Source organism: Tachyglossus aculeatus, chromosome 11, assembly GCF_015852505.1.
Source record: "Tachyglossus aculeatus isolate mTacAcu1 chromosome 11, mTacAcu1.pri, whole genome shotgun sequence".
Taxonomy (NCBI): domain Eukaryota; kingdom Metazoa; phylum Chordata; class Mammalia; order Monotremata; family Tachyglossidae; genus Tachyglossus; species Tachyglossus aculeatus.
Window position 1 is genome coordinate 7,482,302 of NC_052076.1, and position 19,786 is coordinate 7,502,087.

General features: G+C 42.1%; 1 protein-coding gene across 4 annotated transcripts in view; it reads right to left on the reverse strand.

The window, feature by feature from the left end:
• CHD9 (chromodomain helicase DNA binding protein 9) overlaps window positions 1–19,786 on the reverse strand; it is a 202,389-nt gene that overhangs the window by 110,068 nt on the left and 72,535 nt on the right. For 2 of the 4 annotated variants that reach the window (XM_038753973.1, XM_038753972.1), the window contains exon 1: window positions 205–466. The exons of the other annotated variants lie outside the window; for them this stretch is intronic. In XM_038753973.1, coding sequence (XP_038609901.1) covers window positions 205–234 — 30 coding nt within the window. In that variant the 5' untranslated portion in view covers window positions 235–466. Of the gene's footprint in view, window positions 1–204; window positions 467–19,786 lie in introns of those variants that run through there. 4 annotated transcript variants of the gene reach the window in all.

Sequence of the window (19,786 nt, forward strand, 5' to 3'; positions counted from 1 at the left end):
CGCTAAAATGCCACTTTAAGGCCTACAGGCTATAACAAATAACCAAGACCCGAGAAAACAGCAACAAGCTCAAGATGGCGATGCAGTTGGACTCCCGCAGCAGCAGCAGCAGCAGCAGCCAGTAATAAGGAAGGTTATTCAATCCCATTAGCCTTTTAGCCCAAAGAACCCCTCCTCCTCCCACTCATTCAGGCTCTCACTTACCCTTCCTCTTGGCCTCTTCACTGAAGACATTTTTGGCGGCAGCCACGCTCCGCTTTTGCACTACCCCGGGCAGTGCTCAAGAGAAGAGCATTGAAACGATGATTGCTAAATGGCCTGTTTAGCAAGCTGCAACCAAGATATGCACCACCCGCCGCAGATACACATTCTCACTTAGCCACATATTTCTTCCTGGGCAAGGACCCATCCTACTCGGGGATGACGGAGCCCGTCGACCTCTCCTGAAGAGCAGAGTTTCCACAATAGCTGGAAGCAGGTCGCCGGAGTCCAACAAAGCACAGAAAGAAATGAATGCACAAAGCATCAAAATGCATCAGCATGAATATTAGAGATGTCGTTAAAAATACTGACTCCTTCTGCGGAAGTAGGCCAGCAGATGGTGCTACCAGTTATTATTCCATTAGACTCTGCAACTTAACCCCCTCCGGACCACCACGCTTCTTCCCTCCATGTGGCCCGCCCGTTAACTCTTGCTCTACCGATTTCTGCAGCCAAACTCAGCTTTTGAAAAATCCGGGGAGACACAGCCCGGATGCAAAATGTACCCTCGGCAGTGTTTCGGCTTTCAAGACCCAAAGCCCTCGGGCAGTATCCTGAGGGGGGGAAAATACAGCAGCTCTTTATGAAAGGCTAGTTTTTTAAAAAAAAATTGCTTAGAGAATCAAAGGGTTAAAGGACGGGTCGCTATAGTGGTCAGAGGTGGTGGAAAAAGGTTTCCTCCAGCAGGTCATTCAGTTGCATATACAATACAGCTACGCTCGAAAATCCGTCTTCCAAAAAATTCAAAATCACAGAACTAATTTAGTTTTGGCTCACTATCCTTCATGCGATAGGGAGCTGAGTCAAAGACAGACTCCCGACCACCACTTCATAATTTTCTTCAGGGAGTGAAATACTGTACGAATACAAGCTTGTGACACAATCTTCAGACTGTTAACAAATTCACCTTTGATTAAAAAAAGAACCCGAAAAATGTACAAATAAATCCTCCCACTAAACTACCTCTCCCCCACACTACATCCCAACGGGAGTCCATTCAAAAACTGAACCTTATTTCTTAAAAGGTATTTAAGGGTATAGTAAAAATAACCGTAGAAAAACTGCTATTCATTAAAATACAAATAAGCAAAACATTTCTAGAAATTATATGACTATCTTTAAGACAGCCTAAAGCCAAAGTAGGTTCTATTTGGGATAGGGACTGAGTCGGAGCTCATTCCCTTGAATCTCCTCCAGCGCTTAGCTCAGAGCCTAGTAGGTGAACAATAAATAGCAAAGTATTGTTCTTCGTTTGATCGTGGCTAATCACTAAGCCCCTTCGGCTTCAGTTTCCACCACAAAATGAGGAAAATTTTCTTTACTTGCATGATGTCTTTGAAGGGCTGGAAAAAGGAAAAGTATAATCTATTGTGCTTAGTTTTAGAAAAATGATTTGGCCCTTTAATAAGAGAAAGGATACACAGTATCGATAGGGCCTAATGAAGTGGAACTGTGGATGGGAATCCCTGTCTCTGAAATCTTCTACGTGGGCAGAGGGAGTTTTCTTTTTTTATGGCATTTGCCAAGGCACCGTACGAAGCACTTGGGGTAGACAGGGCATTTGACCGGTCCTATCAGTGTTCCCCTTGGCAGAGAGTTCCTGGGTCCTGACATCTCCAGAGATTTATGCGCCCGATCACTGAACGATATTGATATCCTGCTGCCCAACTCATCCTGCAATGATTTCCCAGGCAAAGTCTAGGCAAGTGGCAACCAACTGAGCCACTGAGCCTCCGGGTTTACCTAACAGCCAAGCAGCAGGCTAAATGAGACAGATGAGATGGCAACAACACATTGGCAGAGGACCTAAAGTGTTTCCCAGCTTTCCGGGTTAATTGCCTGGCAGACAGGAGTCAACTTAGTGGTGAAAGCGAGGGGTTAAACGAAGCAAAAGTCATCTACGAAGGGGGGAATCGTTTGGAAGGATCTTAGATTTGTTATTATTGAATTGCTTTCTTAAAATATCCCTGGGATCATCATCATCAATCATATTTATTGAGCGCTTACTAAGCGCTTGGGAAGTACAAGTTGGCAACACATAGAGACAGTCCCTACTCAACAGTGGTCTGGGAAGTGAGAAGGGCACCACTATTCTCTCTTCTGCGAGACAAAATGGCCATGACAGCTAAGTCCATTTCTTGGCCAAAACATAGGCAACAGTCAATACAGCAATAATAATAATATAATAATAATGATGGTATTTGTTAAGCACTTACTATGTGCCAATCACTGTTCTAAGTGAGAGATAGATACAAGGTAATCAGGTGGTCCCACGTGGGGCTCAGTCTTAATTCCCATTTTACAGATGAGGTAACTGAGGCCCAGAGAAATTAAGTGACTTGCCCAAAGTCACACAGCTGACAAGTGGTAGAACCGGGATTAGAACCCATGACCTCTGACTCCCGACCCTGTGCTCTTGCTACTAAGCCACGCTGCTTCTCGACAGTACAACTCAACAGTTCCTGACTCTGCTCTGTCCTCAAACTGAAGGGGAGAAAAAGAACCAGAGGAAAAAAGGATACACTAAAAATTCATACCCCTAAATTAGTCTTATTCATTTTGGGTCTAACAGGCAAAAAGGCCCAAAGAATACTGGGCAGCTTCGGGAAGGGACCTGATGCAGAGCCTTAAAATTAGGAGCCAATAGAGACAAGCATCCAACTCAACCATGTTGCAGCTCTCTGCAGGTAAATGAAGAAAAACATCTTAATGCACATACACATTAGTACGTATGTGAGTAGAGAATTTGGTTATGAAAATCTTTGGAGTACAATCTGTTGAAAACGTGTTTTACTACACAATACCTGCCTAATTTCACTAGTAACTCAATATCTCATTGAAATTTCCCTAAATTAACACTAAAAATTTACCTGAGAATGTTTGTCATTAAAAATACAAGGCAAAAGATCATCTTAAAGAAAATGAACCTGGGGAAGCAAATTTTAGCCTGCTGGGGGTATGTGAAGGAAGCATTTAATAATAATACTAATAATAACAACAATAATAATAGTGGCATTTATTAAGCACTTACTATGAGCAAAGCACTGTTCTAAGCGCTGGGGAGGTTACAAGGTGATCAGGTTATCCCACGTGGGGCTCACAGTCTTAATCCCCATTTTACAGATGAGGTAACTGAGGCACAGAGAAGTTAAGTGACTTGCCCGAAGTCACACAGCTGACAAGTGGCGGAGCCGGAATTTGAACCCATGACCTCTGACTCCAAAACCCATGCTCTTTCCACTGAGCCATGCTGCTTCTCTAATGCTAAGAATTCTTTAATGCTAAGAAAACCTGAAATGTGAGCCCAAGAAACCTGACTCTTTCAAAGAGACAGGCCCAAACTGTACCAATGTGTAGAAAAGACACAAAGGGTAACTGGGTAACCAGACTGCTTAAATTCAGAGCACTACAGGTATGTTATAGGCAACTAAAAAAACAAAAAACAAAACCCGAGCAAGCTTCAAAAAGAGTGAAAATTGGCCCACATTTCTAGAAAAGAAGTGTTTAAAAGTAGTTCAATTATGTAAGAAAAGGATTACAAATACCAGAGCAGGAAAGGAGATTGCTATTTTATATTATCGGTTAAGCCCTTTCGATGTGCTAAGCCCTGTATTAAAGGATGGGATAAATTCAAGTTAATCACGACAGATACTCTGTCCCACATGGGTCTCAGAGTTTGGAGGAGAAGGAGAACAGGCCTTCAACCCCCATGTTACAGATGAGGAAACAGAGGTCAAGACAAGTTAAGTGAGCTGCTGAAAGTCACCCAGCCATTAAGTGGTAGAGCGGGGACTAGAACCCAGATCCTCTGACTCCTAGACCTGTGCTCTTCCTAGTAGACCATGCTGCCTCTAGCATGACATAAAATGCCATTTTTTAATGTGTTTATATTTGGCAAAAGACGAGGGCCCGGTTACTCTACTCCAATAGACTAGGAAAGGTGATGATCGAATAATAATAATAATGATGACATTTATTAAGCGCTTACTATGTGCAAAGCACTGTTCTAAGCACTGGGGAGGTTACAAGGTGATCAGGTTGTCCCACAGGGGGCTCGCAGTCTTAATCCCCATTTTACAAACGAGGTAACAGGCACAGAGAAGTTAAGTCACTTGCCCAAAGTCACACAGCTGACAAATGGTGGAGTCGGGATTTGAACCCATGGACTCTGACTCCAAAGCCCATGCTCTTTCCACTGAGCTATGCAGCTTCTCTTTCAGTGTACCCCTTCCCCCTTATTTCTCCCTTTAAACAGGAAAAGTAGTGTGACTCAGTGGACAGCGCACAGGCAGGGATTCAGAGGACCAGGGTTCTAATCCCAACTCTGCCACTTGTCTGTTGGGTGACCTTGGGTAATTCATTTCATTGTGCCTGTATATATGTATACATGTTTGTACATATTTATTACTCTATTACTCTATTTATTTATTTATTTATTTTACTTGTACATATCTATTCTATTTATTTTATTAGTATGTTTGGTTTTGTTCTCTGTCTCCCCCTTTTAGACTGTGAGCCCACTGTTGGGTAGGGACTGTCTCTATATGTTGCCAATTTGTACTTCCCAAGCGCTTAGTACAGTGCTCTGCACATAGTAAGCGCTCAATAAATACGGTTGATTGATTGATTGTGCCTCAGTTACCTCATCTGTAAAATGGGGCTTAAGACTGGGTGGCCCAAGTGGGACATGGACTGTGTCCAACCTGGTGAGCTTGCATCTACTCCAGCACTTATTACAGAGCCTCGCGCAGAGAAAGCGCTTAACAAAAAGCCAATCCGTAATGGAGGATTATAAAACAAAATCAAAATATGGAAAGGAGTAGTTGAAAAACACCCTTTAAAGACTGGATGCATTTCAGATGAGCCTTATAACAGGCCCCTAAGGACCGACAAGTGATCATGGGGTAGTATTGAAGAGCCAAACCAACCATTATTTTTTAGAATCTTTCAAGGACAAGAAAAGTCTCTGAAACTGAGAAAAGCTAGAAGTCATAACTCCCATGATAAAAGGAAAAAACAGTCTGACTTATCATAGACCACTAATTAAATACCAGTACCTAGGTAAATATTACAAGGCCACAAATCAATCAGTTTGTAACCATCTGAGAGGCAGCCTAGCCTAGTGGATAGGGCAGAGGCCTGGGAATAATAAGGACCTAGGTTCTAATCCCAGCTCCGCCACTTACCTGCTGTGTGACCTTGGGCGAGTGGCTTCAATTCTCTAGGCCTCAGGTATCTCATCTGTAAAATGGGGATTAAGACTGTGAGCCCCAAGTGGGTCATGGACTGTGTCCAACCAGATTAACTTGTATCTACTCCAGTGCTCAGTACAGTGCCTGGCACAAAATAAGCACTTAACAAATGCCACTAAACAAATTTATAGGAAAACATATCATCATCATCATCATCAATCGTATTTATTGAGCGCTTACTATGTGCAGAGCACTGTACTAAGCGCTTGGGAAGTACAAATTGGCAACATATAGAGACAGTCCCTACCCAACAGTGGGCTCACAGTCTAAAAGGGGGAGACAGAGAACAAAACCAAACATACTAACAAAATAAAATAAATAGAATAAATAGGAACAAGTATAATACTACAAAGCAACCAATATGGTTTTGTGTGAAGCAAATTATGCCAGGCTGACTAGATTTTCTTCTATTATAGACAAAAGACCAGATAGGCAAAGAAAGGGAAGCAATAGAGGTGAGCTATCGAAGTTTTGGGAAGACTTTTTATTCCAGGCCGTGTGACATATTCCCTTTAACACGCTAAAGTACTGCCCTGACCAGTGTTCCTCAAATGCAACCACTGTGTCCACACACTCCCCCAGAGCATTTCATGCAACCACAGACACAGAGGCACAGAGAGACAGATTGATAGCAATATATAACAAGGTTAGAGACCAAATATATTTTAAAATGCCATGAATGTTTCACAAATGCCTACCAGTTTTCATTAGCAAATTTTTAAAAGGTGCTGTGCATTTTAAAATCCCACAAATGTTTCTCACAGGTTTCTACTCGGTTTTTCATTATTAGCAAATTTTTTTAATGTTACTTATGATAGTGATAATTTTAACTACTTTTGGCCATACTAGTTAGGAGAAATCACACTCCAACGTAGTTTTGAATGGCTTGTTGTCAACTTGGGCAGAAGTTTTGAGTAAAGTCACTCAGGGATTGGTGCTGGGGCTAGTACTAGATCATTACTAATGATCTGGACAGAGAAAACTACAACATGATTGTCAAATTTGCAAATGACACCAGACTGGATGGGGATCCAAACTGGAAGACCTTGGAAAATTTCAAAGTGATGATGATCAAAAATTGTGGCACTGGTTAAGTGCTTACTATGTGCCACGCACTTTACTAAGTGTTGGGGTAGACACAAGATATTCAGGTTGGACACAGTCCCTTCCCTCATGGGACTCACCAGTAGGAAGGACAACAGGAACTGAATTCCCATTTTACAGATAACGAAACTGAGGCCCAGAGAAGTGGGTGATTTGCCCAAGGTCACACAGCAGGGAAGGGATGGAACCAGGATTAGAAATCAGACCTTCTGACTCCTTTCCTCCTAGTCCTCTCCACTAGGCAATGCTGCTTCCCAAATCCCAAATAAGAAAAATGGTCTAATGAAAATGGATGTAACTGAATACAGGACAAGTGTTGGGTAGTACACAGGCATTTTTTAAAAAACCACAAATACAGCTAGGGGAAAGCTCAGCTAGACAGAGTTAAGCGAAACCTGAATATCAGCAATGAAGAGCCATTACTTAATTGCCTCATGGCTCTCTCCTTCAGGAATAAGGCATGATTTCCACTCTACATTGGTCATATTCTTATTTCAATATTATGTCCAGTTTTGGCCATCACACTTTTGAAAAAATGAGAAGCTGGAGAGGGTCCAGAGAACTATGTCCAGAAAGACTAAAGAAATGGGACCTAAGTCTTGTGAAAAAAGGTTATGAGAATCGGGGTTGTTTTGTTCTGGGATGGGATGGCTAAAGAAGCTTCAAGAACTTGAAGAATTTTATGAGGAGAAAGCCAAAGAATTATTCCTTTTGTCTGCAGAAGCCCAAACAAGAAAAAAAAAAAGAGCTTAAATGAAGGCAGGAAATAATCTAATGGGAGACAGACAAACTTTATTTACATTCAGTGGGAGTTGGGCAGGAAAAAGAAAGGCATTTATTCATTTATTCAATCACATTTATTTAGTGCTTACTGTGTACAGAGCACTGTACTAAGTGCTTGGGAGAGTACAATACAACAATATAACAGACATATTCCCTGTCCACAAAGAGTTTACGGTTTAGAGGGGGAGACAGACAATAATACAAATAAGTACATTACAGGTATGTACCTAAGTGCTGTGGGGCTGGGAGTAGGGGGAAAAACAAAGGGAGTGAGTCAGGGCAAAGCAGAAGGGAGTGGGAGAAGAGAAATTTGGTGGCTCAGTCAGGGAAGGCCTCCTGGAAGAGGTGTGCCTTCAATAAGGCTTTGAAAGAGGGGAAACTAATAATCTGGCAGATTTGAGGAAGGAGGCTGTTCCAGGCCAGAGGTAGGATATGGGCAAGAGGTCGGCAGCAATGTAGGTGAGATCGAGGCACAGTGAAAAAAGTTAGCATGAGAGGAGCTGAGTGTGTAAGCCGAGTTGTAGTAAGAGAATAGTGAGGTGAGGCAGAAGGGGGCAAGGTGATGGAGGACTTTAAAGCCAAAGGTGAGAAGTTTTTGGAGATGGATGGGAAACCACTAGAGTTTTTTGAGGATTGGGGTCACATGCCCTGAATGTTTTTGTAGAAAAATGATCCAGGCAGCAGAGTGAAATGTAGACTGGAGTGGGGAGATGCAAGAGACTCAGAGGTCAGCAAGGAGGCTGATGTAATCCAGGCGGGATAGGATGGGCGACTGTATTAATGTGGTAGCAGTATGGATGGAGAGGAAAGGATATGACAGACCGTGGTATAAACACATCAGGATGAAGTATATGAATAAACAGTTGAATGTGCAAATTAAAATACAAAGAAAATTATCCATGTGCTCATAGGTGCTGAGGATCGGAACGCCATGAAAGAGGGGTGAGAGGCAGGAGCGACAGAGGTACAATCAGAAAGTGAGTTTGGGAGAAGCAGAAGTGTGTGTGAACCTGAGATGACAATGAGTTTAAAATAGATGGTGATAAGTGCCCTGAGAGGTCTCAATAAATGACAGCATTCACTCACACTAATAAGGAAGGAACTCTGGATGGGTAGGAAACAGGTCTACCAACTCTGTTATACTGTACTCTCTCAAGCCCTTAATCAATCGATCAATGGTATTTATTAAGCACTTACTATGTGCACAGCACTGTTTTAAGCGCTTGGGAGAGTTCAAAGCCCTACTGAGAGCTCAGGTCCTCCAGGAGGCCTTCCCAGACTGAGCCCCCTTTTTCCTCTCCTCCTCCCCATCCCCCCCACCCTCCCTCCTTCCCCTCCCCACAGCACCTGTATATATGCTTGTACAGATTTATTACTCTATTCATTTTACTTGTACATATTTACTATTCTATTTATTTTAATGATGTGCATCTAGCTTTATTTCCATTTATTCTGATGACTTGACACCTGTCCACGTTTTGTTTTGTTGTCTGTCTCCCCCTTCTAGACTGTGAGCCCGTTGTTGGGTAGGGACCGTCTCTATATGTTGCCAACTTGTACTTCCCCAGTGCTTAGTACAGTGCTCTGCACACAGTAAGCGCTCAATAAACACGATTGCATGAATGAATACAATACAAGAGAAATTAGCCGACATATTCCCTGCCTATAATGAGTTTCCAGTCTAGAGGAAGTTTAGTACTTAGTACACAGTAAGCGTTGAAGAACTACCAATGATGAAGAAGGAGCATGGAGCAGTTACTTTGGTTAGTAAAAGATAAGTGTCAGGAGGAATTCTTTTCCTTTCTAAGAACTGTTAGCAGCAAACGGCTGTCCTGGCTCTTGGCTCTGCGACCCCTTTGAACCTTCTCCGCAGCCCCCCAAGTTGGAGCAAAAACTGTCTTGGATTAAAGGAGGCAGCAAAGCTCAACTGGCCAAACCGGGAATTAGAAACTCAGATCCAGCCAGTTGGGCCATAATACGGAACTTCATTCCGAGGTTTGGATTGAGGAGCGAGAGGACGGTCACCTGATATGTGTCACTTTTCGACTGGGAGTCCCAAGATCTCATTCCCGCTGGTCTACTTTCTCCCAGCGCTTAAGGCAGTGTTCTACACATGGTAAATACTTAAATACTATCAGTACTACTCTTCTTCCTGGATAGATGTCGGAAGAAGCATTTGTGTCCTTCCACGTGACACCGATCAAAGTGAAAGTAATATGTGAGTTTTCCTCTAACGTGAGCGTCTTCAAAAAACAACTCCCAAGTTAATTCCTGTTTAAAGAAATGAACCTAGTACAGTGCTCTGCACACAGTAAGCGCTCAATAAATATGTTTGAATGAATGAATGAACCAGGGAATGACAACCTTTAGTTGTTAGCTTTATTTAGTTCATCTGTAAAACAAGAGAGGTTAAGGGAACTTAGGTGAACACATCACTTATGGCCTTGGAAATCAATGTGAAGCAAAAAACCCCCCCAAAACTTAGTCTCATTAAGCAAAAATAAAACAAAAGCCCATCCTAGCAAAAAACAAAATTTGTTCTTGACATTCCAAGGAGGAGAAGGCATGGGGCCAACAAGTTGTTCTTTTGGATTTTTTTGTTTTGTTTCTGTTGTTTTTTTGTTTTTAATTTAGAAATGCTATCATAACCAGCGACTTCTCAATCTATGCCTGGTTGAGACTTGAAACAGCTCAACTGGAGCCGAGCATTGTTTAGTTGTGCCAGGAGCAAAGTGGCCTTTAGAGCACCTCCTTCTTCACTTAGATTGTCCTATTTTTGTGACGACCTCCTGCTTTGCTAGTCAGTAGTTTGAGCCTCTACTCTGTATTTTGCCACCTCTCTCCTTCCTTAATAAAAAAATAGTAGTGGGAGGTCTGGTGACCTAGTACAGAAAACAGAACTCCTAGCTATTATTATTATTATTATTATTATGAGACTTACTGATACAGTGGGTGAAAACAGACAAATGGAGCATGGTAGCTGTGGCTGGTTGAAATTGGAAATCTTCTGCCCGAAACAGCCAGAGAATTTCCCTTAGTAAGTTGTATAGCAAAATGTCTCAGGGATAAAATTTTGAAATTTGAATTATCTCAGCAAATCACCCCATTTTCCACTTTTCCTCTCCCTTTCCTTTGTCCCCCGCCTCCAAACACATCAACTAATTTTAAAAAACAGACACATACCATACCCAACCCCAACAATAACAGCAACCATGCCAGGTCTGATAATATTTTTCTTTTCTGGACAGAAACAGAGCTATCATAATGAATACTCATAAAGGTTAATCACATGCCTCTGGTAAAGATCCTAAGGAATAAAAGTTATCGACTAATAATGGGATGTAGTGCATACTACGTGCTAAACATTGTGCTTATATAGAGTAAATACAGGATTAGCAGATGGGGCACAGTGGCAATCTCAAAACTTAATGTAGGCAGAGCCGGTATTTTATGCCCAGTTTACAGAAGAGGAAACTGAGGCCTAAAGAGATTAAGTGACTTGCCCAGGGTCAGTCAGAAAGCTTGTGTGCTTATGTATAAGGAAGGATAATTTCCCATTACGTTACTTGCATGGGTATATAACAAGAGTATAGCCTTGGTAGAAATGATAATGATAATAATAATGGTATTTGTTATGAACTTACTATGTGCCAACACTGCTCAAAACACTGGGGTAGATGCAAGTTAATTAGGTTGGACACAGTCCCTATCCCACATGGGGCCCATGTTCTAAGTAGGAGGGAGTAAGAGTTAATCCTCATTTTACAGATGAGGTAATTGAGGCAAAGAGAAGTGACTTGCCCAAGGTCACATAGCAGACATGTGGCAGAGCTAGGATTAGAACCCAGGTTTTTACTCCCAGGTGTGTGGTCTTTCCATTAGGCCATGCAATTCACCTTTTTCTTTCTTTATTTTTCATTCCTCTCCCCAATGATAAAATGATAAAATCCCAGAACCCAACTGCAGCACAAAATCACCCTCTATAACGAAAAGGACTTCAGAAGATTGTGAAGCCCCCAAATTACACACACTAGCTAGTCAAAAGGCCAATGCTTCCACTTAGTGACTTTCAGAAGTCCCGACACCAGCAGCAGAGTCATTTGGAGGAGAAATAGCCTGCCTTATTCCCTAAAACTTTACAGTTCCAAAGGGAGCTAAAGATCAGTCTTGGTCTAATATGATTATTCCCTGGAGACACACCTAATTCCTACAACCACCAAGATCTAACGACAGTACAGCAGTGGAGGCAAAACAATGACATGGAAAAAATATAAATTGCTGGCATTCAGGAATTTTATGTTGCAGATTTCTATCTACGGCCTACTGAATCGTGCCCACTTGTATTGACAAAACATTCAATAAAAATCTTAAAAAGAAACATTCAAAATGGTTTCTGAATATCAATTATCAGTCCGTGAGCAGCAGTGTGGCCTAATGGAAAGAGCATGGGCCTGGGAATCAAAGGACCTGTGTTCTAATCTCGACTCTAACACCTTCTGCTGTGTGACCTTGGGCAAGTCACTTCACTTCTCTGAGCCTCGGTTTCCTCATCTGTAAAATGGGGATGATGACTGTGAGCCCCATGTGGGACGGGGGCCGTGCTCAACCCAATTATTTTGCATCTACCCCAGCACTTAGTACAGTGCCCGGCACATGGTAAGTGCTTAACAAATCCCCGAAACAGAAAAGTGAGTTCAAGAATCTAGGATTCCCGAAATGGGACTAATGGTGCCCGGCACTCAGAGATTCATTCATTCATTCATTCAATCGTATTTATTGAGCGCTTACTGTGTGCAGAGCCTGTACTAAGTGCTTAGAGATCTCTACTAGCCCCAACTAGCAGGATGGTGCACAACTGAAATAAACGAGGTTTGAACTGCACAGAATCAGCAGTTCATACTGCATTTGTGGTAAGGAGCTCTGCATGGGCAATCACTTCCAAGTGGCACATTTAAGCAGCATAAATAAACCCTATCTGCTCCAATCCGAACAGACCAAAAACTCGGAAGGTTGAATCTGTTACAGAGGGGTATCATGCTCTGAAGGTGGTTCTAAGGGAATTCAGGAAAAACAAGATAACAGTGTAGAAACCTGCCCCGGGTTGGATTTGCGGAGGGAGGGGGCTTGGTCTCAACTTTTTTTGGCCCAAATCTTTCAATCTTGATCACATTGGAGCTCAGCACTCCAAACTCTGAATTTTTTTTTTAATTACAAGCAAGTGCAAGTATCAGCAATTTGATATTGCTGATGGGCCTTGTCAAAAAAGGGGAAGGGTGAAAAACACCACAGGGAAGTGAGAGGGGTGAGGGCATGGGTCCTCATTCTGCAGTGACAGCTCTGAGACCTCTGGCTTATTTTGGATTTTCATTCATTCAACCGTACTTATTGAGCGCTTACTGTGTGCAGAGCACTGTACTATGTGCTTGGGAAGTACAAGTTGGCAACATATAGAGACCCTACCCAACAACGGGCTCACAGTCTAGAAGGGGGAGACACACAACAAAACAAAACAAAACATGTGGACAAGTCATCAGAATCAATAGAAGTAAAGCTAGATGCACATCATTAACAAAATAAATAGAATAGAAAATATGTACAAGTAAAATAAATAGAGTAATAAATCTGTACAAACATATATACAGGTGCTGTGGGAAGGGGAAGGAGGTAGGGCGGGGGGGATGGGGAGGATGAGGGGAAAAAGGGGGCTCAGTCTAGGAAGGCCTCCTGGAGGAGGTGAGCTCTCAATAGGGCTTTAAAGGGAGGAAGAGAGCTAGCTTGGCGGATGTGAGGAGAGAGGTCATTCCAGGCCAGGGGGAGGACGTGGGCCGGGGGTCGACGGTGGGACAGGCGAGAATGAGGCACTAGGAGGATCATTCCCCTAGCTCCTCTGCTGCTGCTTCAAGAACCCAGGCGTCCTGCGGTGCCCCTGCCAGCTGAACCAGGGCACGATGGACAGTTGTGACTGAAGGAGAACCCACGGCAGTGATGGCGACGCAGAGCCCAGGCACAGATGGTGGTAGAAGCCTTATGGACTCCTGGAAAGGGCAAACTTTCTTTTCCTTGTGCCAACTGCTGCAATCTGTAATTTATTTATTTATTTATTTACCTATATTAATGTCTATCTCCCCCTCCAGACTGCAAGCTCGCTGTGGGCAGGGATTGTTATATTGTACTCTCCCAAGTGCTTAGAACAGTGCTTTGTCCACAGTAAGCGCTCAATAAATCCGACAATGAATGAATGAATAAATGAATGGCTGCTCTGGAAGTTCAAGCGCTTAGTACAGTGCTCTACACACTGTAAGCGCTCCATAAATCTGATTGAATGAAAATATCCACACAAAGCAGGGAGCTAACATTTGTTTTTTTGATTGAGGGAAGAATGGATGAGAAAGAAAAAGTCTTTGGAAAGACCCTGTAGTTAGGGAGAAAAGACTTTTACTGGTTATGGGAATGGGAGAGGTAAGGGCCATTTTTACAGTTCTACACTAAAGTTAATCAATTGTATTTATTGAGCGCTTACTGTGTGCAAAGCACTGTACTAAGCGCTTGGGAAGTATAAGTCGGCAACACATAGAGACAGTTCCTACCCAACAGCAGGCTCACAGTCTAGAAGTTCCCTCCAAGCTCTCAGCTTGGTTTTTTTTAACAGTAATAATAATAATAATAATAATAATGGCATTTATTAAGTGCTTACTATGTGCAAAGCACTGTTCTAAGCGCTGGCACTGTTCATAGCATTTGTTAAGCACTTACCTTGTGCCAAGCACTGTATCAAGCGCCGGGGTAAATACAAGATCATCAAGTTGGATGCAGTCCATGTCCCACATGGGGCTCAGAGCTTTAGTCCCCATTTTACAGATGAGGTTACAGAGGCACAGAGAAATGAAGTGACTTGTCCAAGATCACCCAGCAGTCATATGGCAGAGCCAGCATTAGAACCCAGGTCACCTGACTCCCAGGCTGTGCTCTTTCCAAGGCCATTCTCCTTCTCCGTTGTGGGCAGAAAATGCACCTACCCACTCTATTGTACTGTACTCCCCCAAGCACTTAGTATAGTGCTCTATATACAGTAAACACTCAATAAATATGACTGATTATACTTTATTACCATCATTCAAAATTATCTATCCACACCTCTAGTACATAAGGCATTGTTTACACACTAGCAAGTGACTCTGGGCCTTGCTTTGTAGAATTTTATTTCAATGTGCTAATATTCAAACGCATGCACACCAAAACATGTATCAGTATAGGGAGAATAAATAGGCAACACATGCATAGTATTTCCATATAGAAAGAGTGTTTGCAAAGAATGAACAAACTTGATATCCATCTTACAAAACAAAACAGAAAAAGAGGTGTTCAAAAGCACCAGGGAAATGCTCTTTAAATATGAAAGAAAATTCCCTCTCTTCTTAATGAGCTCATATTACCAAAAAAATACCATTCTTCAGCATACAAATACACGCACAATTCACCTTTGTGTTAAAAAAAGTTTTCTTAAAATTGGGTTCATTGAATGATGGCAAATTTCCATTGTAAACATTTTGGGCATGCTTTAAGGCCTGTTAATCAATGAAAATGGTCTAAAACTTTACGATCAGTTGTTTCAGATTTTTAATTGGCAGGATAAATTATATTCTTTTAACAGATGACCAGCTACTTTCTCGAATTTGAAATGCAAATTCTTACTATATTCTCACTGCCTTGAATGAAAACAATTGCTATTTTGGAACAAGCTGAATAAACAGACACTCCTTAGAATGTACCTAAATCTCATTCTAATGCACTTTATAAACTGCACATTTGTTGCGCTTCATTAAGTGCTGGCTACTTGTTTCAGAATAACTCTCATACTTTTAATGTTTCTCACTATAGTCTCTTTCCTTTTTTACAGTTAAAATGCAAATCAGATAAGCCACGGTAATATTGTGAAGGCAATTTCCAGGGGAGATTTCAGTTCCCTCTAAGTAACTTGGATTAAAACAGGTGCAAGTTTTAAATCCTTTTTTACATAAAAAAAAAAGTGTGGCAGTCCAGTTGCACCATTTACTCACTTTAGATGTCCAACTGTAATAAAAGCTTTCTATAAAGGTGACTCTGTCTTTAATTTCAGGGATAGGGGTCAAACAAGGGTGTGGAGAATTCTTTCTGTGAGGGTTGACTGACTAACCATAATTCTCTATTCCAAAAAACGTGCTTTTCCGTTTGAGGCCTTGGCAAGCAAGATGACAGCAAACTATCCTGTCAAATGTTTTATGAAGGGTTTCCTGCAGGATTTTCTTTTCCTGACTTTTGGAGGAAGTGAAGCTCCTCTGTTTCTTTCCATTTCTTTACATCTGTGACTAAACAGGCAAGTAAGCTCAAGTCCCTCCCTTCTACTGCAGCCGAGCCTGCACACTTGGGCTCCTTTTGGCACCAGTTTACTCACTGTGCCCGATCTCATCTATTCTCACTGCCAACACTTTGCCCACGTCCTCCCGCTAACCTGGAACTCTCTCTCCCTCTATATACACCCTCCTTTCTGCATCGCCTTTGCATTTGGTTTGGCACCCTTTATTCATTCCACCCTCAGCCTCACAGTATGTATGTGCATGTCCCTAATTTATATTAATGCCCATCTCCCACTCTAGACTACAAGCTCATTACAGACAGGGAACGTATCTACCAACTCTGTTGTACTGTACTTTCCCAAGCTCTTAGTACAGTGCTTCGGATATGGTAAGCACTTAAACATATTGATGAGGATGCAAGTTGCAAAACTCGGTTTTTACCAGGCATCTGAGCCCCAAAATTTCCATTTTTAGCTATTCTTTGCCTTTCAGTTTTAATCTGTATACCAACAAGACAAATTCCAATGTCACATTTTATCTCATCAATTAATGATAGTATTTATTAAGCACTTACTTTATGCTAAGCACTGGGCTATGTGATGGGGTAGATAAAAGATAAGATCAGACACACTGCCTATCCTACACGTAGCTCTCAGTGAAAGGAGGACAGGTATTTTATCCCCATTTACCAGATGAGGAAACTAAGGCACAGACTAATTAAATGTGAATTAATTAAATTAAATTAAGCAAACAAGTGGTGCAACTAGGATTAGAACCCGGGTCGCCTGACTACTAGTACTTTGCTCTCTCCACTAGACAACACAACCTTCCTAGTATCACAACCTTCTTACAGCATCAAACACAGGTTTTTCTCAAATGGGGGTTGAGACGGAATTCCAAAGGAGTCCCAGATTCTGAAGCTGTGGAAGAACTAACAATTTACTGATAGGGTTAACAGCATGGCTAAATAGTATAGCCTCCTCTTTCTACACTAAGGAGTCCAAACAATCAATCAGGAATATTTATTGAAGTGCTCTTACTGTGTGCAGGGCACTGAACTAATAACTTGAATGCATACAAAAGACATAGGAAGCAAAATCCCTGTCCACAAAGAGGTGAAATCCAAAACAGGCTAGAGGCTAGGCTTGGGGTCTGGGGTAATAATAAGAATAATAATAGTATTTGTAAGGCACCTACTATGTGCCAAGCACTGAATTAGGCACCAGGGGAGATACAGTCCAAATAGAAGGGAGAAGAGTTATTGAATCCTCATTTTGTAGATGATGGAACTGAGGCACAGAGAAGTGACATGCCCAAGATCACACAGTAAACAACTGGAGGAGCCAGAATTAGAAGCCAGATCCTCTGACTCCCAGGGCCATGCTTTTTCTACTAGGCCATGCTGCTTCTCTGAAAAGAGAAGAGAGGAGAGAAAAGGGGAGGGGAGGTGAAATGGGAAAAGAAAACAAAGAGAAGGAAAAGGGAAGAGTGGGGAAAAGTAAATAGAAGTGAGAAAGAAGAAAAGGGGAAGAGGAGACAAGTGGAGGGAGAAGAAGGAAATGAACTGAGGTGGTAAGAGGCAGAAATAGCAGGGGCTAAAAGGGAAAAAAAATTTTATAGCATTTGTTAAGCACTTAATATATGCCAATCACTGTGTTAAACCCTGGGGTAGAAACCAGCTAATCTGGTTGGACACAGTCCACGTCTCAGGTGGGACTCACAGTCTTAATCCCCACTTTGCAGATGAGGTCACTGAGACCCAAAGGAATGAACTGCCTTGCCCAAGGTCACACAGCAGACAAGTGGTGGAGCCAGAATTAGAACCCAGGCCCTTCTGGCCACTCCGCCTGAAAACCTGAGAGGGGGAAGAGATAGAGACAGGGGGCTCTTACATCCTCTTCCATCGCCTCCAAACTCACCCTTCGAAGTCCAGGATGGGAATTTCTGGCAGGGCCAGATCGAGGTCTGTCAGGAACTCCCACCTTGAGCCAGGAGAGTCAGAGGAGCCCCAGATGTTGCCCCCACCCCTAATGAGAGGTTCCATTCTACCGCTACAGCCAACAGCACAGTCCATTAATGGGTCCCAGGCATTAGGCCTGCCAGTGGGTGGTAGAGAATCATAATAAGTAGGGCAGTTCTGCCACCGTGGGACTTTAGGTCACTCCCCCATCTCTCCCCCTGCCAGTTCCTTCTTAAGCTCTCCTCTTCGATCAATCAATCAATGGTATTTGTTGAGCACTTACTGTGTGCAGAATGCTGTACTAAGCCCTTAGGAGAGTGGTATTTGTTAATAATAACGATTATGGTATTTGTTAAGTGCTTACTATATGCCAGGCACTGTATTAAGTACTGGGGTACTGTACCGAGTACTGTAAGTATTGTACTAAGTACTAAGTATTGGACACAGCCCCTGTCCCATGTGGGGCTCACAGTCTCAATCCCCATTTTATAGATGAGGTAATGGAGGCCCAGAGAAATGAAGTGATTTGCCCAAGGCAACTGTATTTACTGAGTGCTGACTGGGCACAGAGCACTGCACTAAGCGCTTGGGAAACTACAATGCAATAGGTTGGGCAGGCATGACACATCCACAAGGAGTTTAACGGTCATACTCTCATCCAACTGCACACTTTGTTGGTTTCTCCCAGGAAATAACTTACTCTTTCCCACTCTGTAACTGCACTGAAGACACGTGTGGTTTTGCAATGGTTTCTGTGTTTTTTCACTGGCCCAGTGGGAAATGTCCTTGATTGAGCACAGCATATTCTCTGCTAAACTTTTGCCGCTTTTGGAAATAAGGAGTAGATGAGGATTTTGGAATCCAAATTAGTGAAAAGCACAACAGTGCACTAACAGTAAGAAATACAAAATACCATTCAACTTGGAGAAGATTCTGAAAACTGCTCTAGTCAATGGTCAAAGAAACAACCAATGGTCAAAAAAACATGTCTGTGGGACCGAAGTTGATACACCTTGTATGACTCTCCTTACTTATCCTGGTGGGGGGAGAATTAATTGAATCAGAAAATAATTTCTTGCCAAAGTTGACCTCATATAACCAAAGAAAAGTATTTTATCATGCTTTCTCATTTGAAGGCAATAAAGACCGCTCTTTTAGAGCTGTTACACAGTAAATCCTACATATGTGAAAAAATGGGTTACCCATTTACCTAAAAATTGAACTGCGGAAAAGCAACAACACATTGATTAAGCCAATTCCTGGCTTACAAAAAGAAAGAAAGAAAGAGCTTTGCCTGCAACAATTTGGAAACTTCAGATCCTCACTGGAAAATTCAGCCTAATTTCGCATAATCAAACAGCTTCCTGCTGTGAAGAAAAGTATAATTACAGAGTTGGTCCCCACTGAGATACAACAAACCCAGTCATTGAGGAGGCTGGGGGAAGCTGTCAGGTATATCCTTTAAATATTTTGAATTTTTCATCAACATTTTATGTACTTATATATTTCTTGAAGATAATTAAACTACAATATTTGCAAAACCAATGAGGAGAATTTGCTTTTCCCCCAAAGGATTCCCATTGTGTTCTACACTTTGTTCAAATCAATATTAATGGGGAAAAAAATTAGAGGATTTTCCAGTCCAAATGGTTAAGTCTATTAATGAGGTCTCAATTAGTCTACCATGGAATCCGACAACGATGTAATTTCTGGTGCTACGAGTCAGGATCAACATTTTTCTATTATTGCAGCATTTATTTTCCTTTTCTTTGCATCTTTCTTAGAGTTGAACTATTTGTGTTGGGCTCTCCCAGAGGAATTAGACTTCAGAGCAGGAAAGGCCTAAACAGTTGCCTATCCTCCTGAAAAATTAAGTTTGTTTCCTAAAGATTGAAAAAAATAAGAAGGAAAATATGTAGTCTGAATTCCCCTTAGGGGAAGAGCAGGACTGCAGAGCAGCATTCAACCAGGGTGGGTTCAAGAACTTTTACAGGGTCCGAAAGACCTGGGTTCTAATCCCAGCTCTGTCACTTGCTTGGCGTGTGACCTTGGCAAGGCATTTCGCTTCTCTGTGAAGTTAGCTTACAAAGATG